The sequence below is a fragment of the Myxocyprinus asiaticus genome, chromosome 5 (assembly GCF_019703515.2).
Source record: "Myxocyprinus asiaticus isolate MX2 ecotype Aquarium Trade chromosome 5, UBuf_Myxa_2, whole genome shotgun sequence".
NCBI lineage: Eukaryota > Metazoa > Chordata > Actinopteri > Cypriniformes > Catostomidae > Myxocyprinus > Myxocyprinus asiaticus.
In genome coordinates, this window is record NC_059348.1 from 30438649 (window position 1) to 30447787 (window position 9139).

General features: G+C 34.9%; 1 protein-coding gene across 1 annotated transcript; it reads left to right on the forward strand.

Annotated features, from left to right (window-relative positions):
• The first annotated feature begins 2464 nt into the window (after positions 1-2464).
• elovl8a (ELOVL fatty acid elongase 8a) lies at positions 2465-6871 on the forward strand. Its single transcript, XM_051697097.1, has 8 exons — positions 2465-2653; positions 2820-2886; positions 3000-3187; positions 3351-3431; positions 3608-3664; positions 3765-3879; positions 4781-4908; positions 5072-6871. The coding sequence occupies exons 1-8, from the start codon at positions 2633-2635 to the stop codon at positions 5237-5239; spliced, it is 825 nt and encodes a 274-aa protein (XP_051553057.1). The 5' UTR covers positions 2465-2632; the 3' UTR covers positions 5240-6871.
• The last annotated feature ends 2268 nt before the right edge of the window (positions 6872-9139 follow it).

A 9139-nucleotide genomic window follows, 5' to 3' on the forward strand; every position in this document is an offset into this window, starting at 1 on the left:
TAAGGCAGCATTTTACAGTTTTCGGATGCAGCCATATAGAATGACGAGACAGAAATGGGGATAATGGAAAAATAAACACATAATATAATTCCAGACATATGTAAACATATCCCTAAAACAACGTGACAGTTAATCTTGTCTGGCAGCTTGACAAATGTTTTCAATATTTTTAGGATATGTAAAAATTAAGGTGACATTTGATTATCTATAATCATTTTGGAAATCACAGATTTATTTGCAAACTAATATTTTAAAAGTCAGAAGACATTGTCAGTGTACCACGTTTCTTCAAATAAATTTATATGCATTCATCCACCTATGAAAGCCTTAGACTTAAAAGATTTCTTATACTGTGGGTCCCTCTGGTGTACAATAAATAGTATTACAACTTTCATTATGGCTGATTATTTAAAATTTGCTGTTAGCAACAGGGGGTTCATCATAAATCCATGAAATTTAGTATGATTCATCAGAATGTCCTGTTTTCCATATTTATACAGTTTTGAGAAGATTAGCATTTGTGTACACAATATACAGGAATATTAGTCATAATGGGCCACACTAGTCAACTATATCAGACTGTATCTTCTAGACGATCAAAATTCTTTTGATAACTTTTTGCCTGCGTGGTCTAGCGCTGACCTGGTCCAAGTTTGGTGAAGATCTGATTAACGCCCTAGCGCCACCTATAGGCGGAATTTGACGCAACTTGGGGTGCAGCCTCAGAATGTTGTGTTGTCTATGTATATGAAGTTTCGCTACATTTGGACTTTTAATTTGGTAGATATAGGTCAGTTTTGATTACATGGATGATGCCTGACCAGTTCTTTGGCTTATATCTTCATAACACTTTGACGTTTTTGTCAGGAGATTCCATAGATGATGCATACCAAATTTCGTGCGAATCGGACGTACGGCCTTGGAGGAGTTCGAAAAAGTAAATTTTCCCGAAAATTCAAAATGGCGAAACATTTTTATAGACGGCAATGAAATCGGAAATCAGTACGAATACCTTCGGTGCTTGGACCCCTAATAATAATACAAATCATAACAATTACAATAGGATTTCAGCGCTAAGCGCTTGAACCCCTAATAATAAGTGGCGCCTGCAGCTGTACAGCAGTATGCACTGTGCGTACCATGAGCGCTCCGGCTGACCTGAGAAATATTTACTCTCAAAATATTTCACCAATCATGCAATGTGTCCCGTATTTCTGCTGGCTGTTTAAAAGAACTAACAATGCCCAATTTGCGAATGAGAAATTCTTTTGAGTCGGTTCTTTTCAGTGAACTGGCCAAACGGTCTTGAAAAACGGTCTGAATCGATTCGTGATTCAGTACAATTGGTTCAGAGCGCTCTCTCACTGAATCATTTGGAGCTGTTTCTCACTCAGTAAAACAGTCTTGGGATATTTACGAATACAGAGAACAAACAGCGCTGAATAAAGTGGAAATGTACCTACAGTCAACTGAAACTGAGAAAAGTCTGTCTTTTTGAGAAGTAACTTTGAGAAACTTCAGCTAGTGCTGTGTCATGTGAACAAGGAGCTGTTCAAACTGAACGTGTTTTTGCGTCCGCTCGCGCTGTTTTTCAGTCGTTTTCCTTGTAAACATTCGCTAGATGGATGTCTTTTGACAACTATGTCACGTTTCACTGTGTTTTTAGCATCTCTCACAGGAGCGCTGCATTTTTAGACGCTGTGTCAAGTTAAAAAGATAACTTCAACTGAAAAAACGCGTATCGAGACACCTATGTTCTGCTCTATTCTTTGTGGTGCGTTTTTTATTTTTTTTTATTTTTATTTTTATTTATTTTATTTTATTTTTTTTGCGCGCGAAAACGCGTCTGTCTGAACGGTAACTGGAAGGGGAAAAAATGCTTTTGCCAGTAAGTACATGAATGCTACTCATACTCGAATAAAAATAAAACAAATGTCTCAAAGTCACCAGAATTGAACTCTTTGGTGTTGTTTTTTTGCAACAAAAAATAAAATAAATAAATAAATCTCCCGGGGGAGCATGATGGTATTAGGTTTATTAGGCAGATTTCTGTGCGTACCCTCAGATTAAATCCTGCAGGCGCCCCTGATAATAATAATGAAATGACAAATGAAAAATATTGTTGTTATTATTATTATTATTATTATTATTATTATTATTATTATTATTATTTGTTGTTGTTACTTTTGAATATATGAGCCTAGTTCAAATAATAATAATACATAATTTAAACGTGTGTTTAATTAATTATTTATTATTTGAATTATTTATTGAATTATTTTAATTTTAACCCGACACTTCATTGTGACTAAACAAAAACGTTATCACAAAATTGCTGTTATGGCAGATTCACCGCTGAAAACAGTTGCGGTAAACAATAAGGTTATCCCGGGGATTTTGGTAATCCGTCTTGGATAAGGATGTTAAGTGTAAACTAGGCCTCTTAACTCATCAGTGACTTATGTTGAACGAGTGCTCTGCGTCGTAACTCCATATTTTTTCTCTATCTGTCTGTTGTGGAACTTCAGTATTGATCATAATAATTGACATTTTAAAGCAGTTACGCCCTTCAACGATTTCTCACGCTGTTGCATGAGCCATCTGATAGATGGCACTATTTGAGCATTCCTAAATGAACAGAGCAAGTGCAATGGTAAGTCATTCACGCTTTTATACATCCTAAGTATTTTTACATAGCCTAAAAGACACTTTTAATCAAAAGACCCCCACACCCGCCCACCCCCATTTTTGTAACATGTCCATTAATTATTTGTTGTTCGTTGTGCTGGTTCATCCATTGTTAATCGCTCTGTACTCAGGTGTCCGTTTTACCGTCGAGATGGCAAAGGCTCCAGATATTTTATCAATGGGTCTTAGAAAACGGAGGTATTTTTCAAATAATTTCTTGTCTGCCAGTATGAAATTGTTTGTTCAAAGTACTTTAACCGTTACATAATGTAGTTTAAGGGGCTAATGAAGCATTTCTTACATTCCCACAGACAAGAGGACAGATGGATGGTTATTGGTCTATTCTCCGGTGCCTCTCAGTTGCATATTCCTGTGTTACCTTTTCATCGTCTGGCTTGGCCCAAAACTAATGCGACACAGGCAGCCAGTCAACATTAAGACGATCCTTATCATTTACAATTTCTCCATGGTGTGCGTCTCCGCTTATATGTTCTATGAGGTATGGACCAAAATTCACAAGCCTTATATAGTTTTCCCTTTTGTTTCAGTTTAATTATTTTATTTTTATTTATTTATATATTCATTTATGAGACCTTAAAGTTAAACCTAATTTAAAATGGATAAACTTTAATGTCATTTAATGTTGTTTGTTTTACTCTTAGTTCACAGCATCATCTTGGTTGGCAAATTACAGTTTGTTGTGTCAGCCCGTTGATTACTCTGAAAGTCCCCTGGCAATGCGGGTAACCTAAAAAAAATGTTTTAAAATTATTATTTATTTATTTTTGTATAAATTATTTGTAAGAAATGCATATTTTTGTAATACTAAATTATTTCTAGGATGTAGCATTATGTAACCGCATACTACTCAAGAACTTATTTACATTGCTTTTGTTTGTGTAACATTGATGCCCTGCAGATGGCAAGAGTGTGTTGGTGGTTTTACTTCTCTAAAGTTATTGAACTTAGTGATACAGTAAGTAAATTATCTTGTAGTTTTGCTCCCAAAATGCACTCTTTATGAATGTCTTATGATGTTTTTGTGAGCATTAATGAGTAAATGTCATTATCATCAGATGTTCTTCATTCTGAGAAAGAAGAACAATCAGCTGACCTTTTTGCATGTCTACCATCATTGCACAATGATTTTCAACTGGTGGGCAGGAGTCAAGTACGTTGCAGGAGGGCAGTGTAAGTGTTCTTTCCTTGGAATTAAAGCAGATTATTGCAATTGCCACATACTGTATGTTTACATTCACCATGCACATTCTAAGTAGCAACAGTCCACTTAGAACTGCGTAACAATACGTGTCTTACTATCAATTTTGAAAAGTTATTGAATAGAGATGCAGTTGACTCTTTAATCAGATTGTAAATTTAAGTATTAGATTATTGTGTTGTAGATAAGTAACAGTTTGAGGTATATGGATGAATCAGAAACATTTCATATAGACCTACATCATTACTGAGAAAGACGAGCACTGTCTTTGTATCACAATAAAGTAATTCATTAAGAAATTATTAATGCCTTACAGATCTTATTCACGCTAGCGCCATCTTTGATTTTTAATGGGAATGACAACAAGGCTGTGAGGGATAGACTTACCATCTCTTTAATAGCACGAACGGTATAAAGCTGTAAAATCTCCTAGATCACATCTGATTTTCCACAACTCATGTTGTCTGGAGAACTTTGTATACTGATGTTCTTGGACAGATATTTATAAATGTTTTGTCTGCAGAACGATCCAAAAACACTTTAAACTGCAGTACAGCCCACTGTCATTCCCATTAAAATCAAAGATGGCGCTAGCGTGAATAAGGCATGAACCCACATATTAGGTTTGTTTTGGTTTTGCAGTTGCTTTCTGGCACCACTAGGTGATATATTGCTTCAAAAATGAATAATTCTGAATTCAGAAGTAAGGTACTGGTGTTAGGCAGTTAATAAAATGCTTAACATCTCATGAATGTTTTATGTTTTAGAGTTTCACACATTTTAAAGTGTCAAGGCTTGATTCAGGATGAGCATTGTTTGCCCAAGCCGATGAGAATTAATTAGAACTTTACCAATACATTCTTTCTCCCTCAGCGTTCCTCATTGGCCTCATAAACTCTTTTGTTCATGTGGTGATGTACATGTATTATTGTCTGGCCGCATTGGGCCCTGGAATGCAGAAATACTTGTGGTGGAAACGCTACCTCACTTCTCTCCAGCTGGTGAGTCTGAGTCTGATGTGTTGAGTAAATCTAACTAAAAAGAAAATCACAGTAGTATATATTAGTAATATTCCACCGTATCATGAAATAGCCATAACATTCTTCACAGCCTTGCTTCCATTGAAATAACTTGCTGCATTTCTCTACTTGTCCCCTCATGCAGCTCCAGTTCTTTATTGTGACCATTCACACTGCGGTCAACCTCTTTGCTGACTGTGACTTCCCTGACTCCATGAATATTGTGGTGCTTGCCTACGCCCTCAGCCTAATCGCTTTGTTTAGTAACTTTTATTATCAGAACTACCTCACCAAGAAGACCAAGAGTACATGATGACTGTAAAAGTAGAAACATTATAATCCATTGCACTCCTTGGGTTGTTTGAATAATAATGCTATTCAACGATGCCTCACTCTGAACGTGGCAGTTGATACTCTTGTCGTAAAGACTCCCTTTAATCCTTTATCTCACAACCATTTGTATGTGTTTGCTCCCCTCCTCCAAACAGTGGGGTTGTCCACACAATTTCTATATTCCCACCCTTTCCCATCCCCCTTTGGTCATTAGAGACTGAGACCCTGCAACGCTCTAGTGATCTGGTCAAATTGAAATAAACCCGAGTCCACCTTCTGCTCCTCACTCACATATTTATCTAATCTCCCACTGTGACACTTCATTTGTTTTTCCACTCATTGGATCAGGTCGACCAATCACGGTGCAGCTGGAGGGAGTGTCTTATTTAGGGCTCTGCCTCTTCCACAGCTGTCCTTTACTACCTTATTCCTAATACTGAGTTCAGTACAAGTCAGTGCGAGTCCATAAATGTTAAAATACACACTGTTTAAAAATTATAGCCTATATAAAATCTCTAACTAACCTTATTTGTGTAAAGTTATATTCACAATTCAAACTTTTATCACATTAAATGTATAAGTATAATCAGGGTTGGGGAGTAACAGAATACATGTAACGGTAATACGTATTTAAAATACAAAATATAAATAACTGTATTCCACTACAGTTACAATTTAAATAATCTGTAATTAGAATACAGTTACATTCAAAAATCATTTTGATTACTGAAGAAATTACTTATTTCATACTCATTTAATACTTAGTCCTTTCAGATGGAAAACATTTATTCATATAAACGATGCGATCCAAAGTGCATTTGAACAGCGGTGAAACACGTTCTTATGATGCGTTACATTCATACTAGCAGACAGAGAAGTAAGTTTGAAGTAAGTTTGGAGCAGAAGAAATAGAAATAAACCTTGTGTAAATTGTCATCTTTACGCTAAGCTAAAATGCTATTTCTAGCCATTTTACATGCACGTTACCAGGCACGATCGTATTTTTTTCTCAAGAAAATTCACATTGGATCATAATTTCTTTTTTTCTAGTAAGACCTTTGATATTAGGGCAAAAATCTTATTCTTGATAATAATTTTTGTATTATCAATAAATAAAATATATTTTAGATATAAAAATATCTAAAAATCCTTAAAACAAGATCAATTAGTTTGATCTTGTTTTAGAAACAAAACTGCATAAGATATTTAGGTTTTTCAGAGAATGAAAACATGTGTTTAGCATGTGTATTTTGTCTGGCAGAGTTTTTATAGTCAAAACAAGAGAAAAAATCTACCAGTGCTGAAGAAGTAATCCAAAGTATTTAGAATACGTTACTGACCTTGAGTAATCTAATGAAATACATTACAAATTACATTTTACAGCATGTATTCTGAATTCTGTAGAAATTCTTCAAATGTAACCCTCCCAACCCTGAGTATCATAAGTATAATGATTACGTCTTGTGGCTATACTTTTGACACAGTGTGTATTTTAACGTTTATGGATTGGCCCCATTAACGTCTATTGTCAAAGCCTTGCTTTAACCACACATTTTGCTTCTTTTTTAATAAACAAGTGACAAGTTAAAATAATATTTTGGAGTAATCAGCATAATGCCACAAATGCTGTTGTTTGAGCTTGACTTATACTGAAACTGGAACATTTCTTAAGTCTATGCCTTTTTAAATATACATTAGCTGTGACAAACACAAACATTATTATTTTTATATATATATATATATATATATATATATATATATATATATATATATATATATATATATATATATATATATATATATATATATATATATATATATATATATATATATATATATATATATATATATATATATATATATATATATATATATATATATATATAGTGTAGATTAAATGATTCAAGCTTAAATCATAATATAGCTTTATAAAACATTTCAGCATTAAAACCTAACTGATTGTGTACAATTGTAACAATTATATTTCTTATCGAACTGAAAAATTGGTAGTGTAGGCAAGTAGGTTGTTCTTGGAAAATTGGTCAAGTCCGCTCTGTGCAGAACTGAATAGCAAGTGTTCTCCAGAAATACTAGGTTGGCACCTTGTCACCTGAGTGACGTGTCAAAACAGTAAAAATGGCCTTTCATTGATGGGGAAGGTAATGGCATGGAATTGCAGACTATTTTGCACCTGTGTATTCCTAACTCCTGCATAAAATTAGACATTGTTATGGGCACTTAAAATTGCAGTGCTCTTCTAAATTACCTTTTAAATGTAATACAGTTTTAACATTTGTACTATTGACAGCCTCTCAAATACCATTTCTCCTGTGAGCAATGTATTAACATAATTGCAAAGAACTGGCATAGTTTAACACAGTATGTGGAATTCATTTCATTCACATGAATGCCCGAAAGCTTTCCCCTGTCTTTCATTCTAATGAAACCAACAACTCCTCTCCAACATGTCACTTATCTGACAGAAAGTGCCCAAGTAGCATTTCACCTATTGAAATGAATGCTTTCTGCAATGCCATCAACTTGTTTTAAAATGGGCACTCTGTTCATGTTTTGCATAGTCCATTGCAGTAAACAGACAGTTTTCAGGGTACACCTCTAAATGTCACTTTCCCTGCAAGATGCCACATGAAGGCCGTCCTTTAATATGGTTGTCACTTTTAAGTCCCAGCCATTCTTTCGTCTGCCTCTCTTTGTTAAGGTGTATAAAGAGCAAGAAGTGAATGCCTTTCATGCAGGCTGACAGAAATGGAAGTTTTTGTAAAGGGAGAAAAAGACGAGGTATCTATTCTCCCCTCCCTCCATTTTCTTTTGTTTTGCATTTGATGGTCACACATTTTTCAGATTTCTTGCTTCAAGAAAGCATGCCTGAAGAAGATTATTAGTGACAACTTTATCTCAATGTCACCTTGCAAGGTATATCTAGAAACCTACTCTTAAAGGGATAGTCCACATAAAATTGGCAATTCTGTCATCAATTACTCACCCTCATGTCATTCCAAAGCCATATGACTTACTTTCTTCCGTGGAACCCTAAAAGGAGAAAATCTGAAGATTGTATTGGTTGCTCTTTTCCATGTAATTACTATGAAAAGGGACTGGAGCTTTCAAACCTCAAAAAGGATACAGAAGCATCATAAAAGTATCATTAAAATGGCCCCTACAACTTGTGTGATATATTCTAAGTGTTTTTAAATCTTACGATAGCTTTTGTTGAGAAAAATACAAAAATTTGTCATTATACACTAATAATCTTCTCCTCCAGTGAACTGATCACTGAGTCAGTGAATTGAAACTTCAATCAGTCCGATTCAAGGATTAATTATTCAGACAGGTTTTGTGCACCAGATCATCTAATTCAGTGAAAAGATCAGACTCAAAAGAACAATTACTTCACAAATTAAACACCGCTACATTGTCTGTGAACTCGACAAGGAGAGTTAGGGCAGATATCAGGATTTTCAAACAATATCTTTGTGTGTTTCTCACCCAAAGCTATCGAATGGCTTCAGAAGACTTGGAATATAATACACAAGTCAAATAAACCACTTGTACAATTATTTTATGGTGCTTTTGGATTCTTTTTAAAGCTTGAAAAGTCCCCATTCATTGCAATTTCATGGAAGAGAGCAACCAATATATTCTTCAAAATTTCTGCTTTTGTGTGGCACGGAGAAAAAAGAAACTTACAGATATGGAACAACATGAGGGTTAGTAAATGATTGAATCTTTTTGGGGGGGCAGTCACGTTGTCACGTTGAAAGTGGAGTGTAGGAGTGCAGGCAACTTTAGTGTGGTTCTTTTATTATGTTCTAGTTGGGGTCAGTTTTCTCTGCAAGTCGCCTGCTTCTCAGTCTGAACT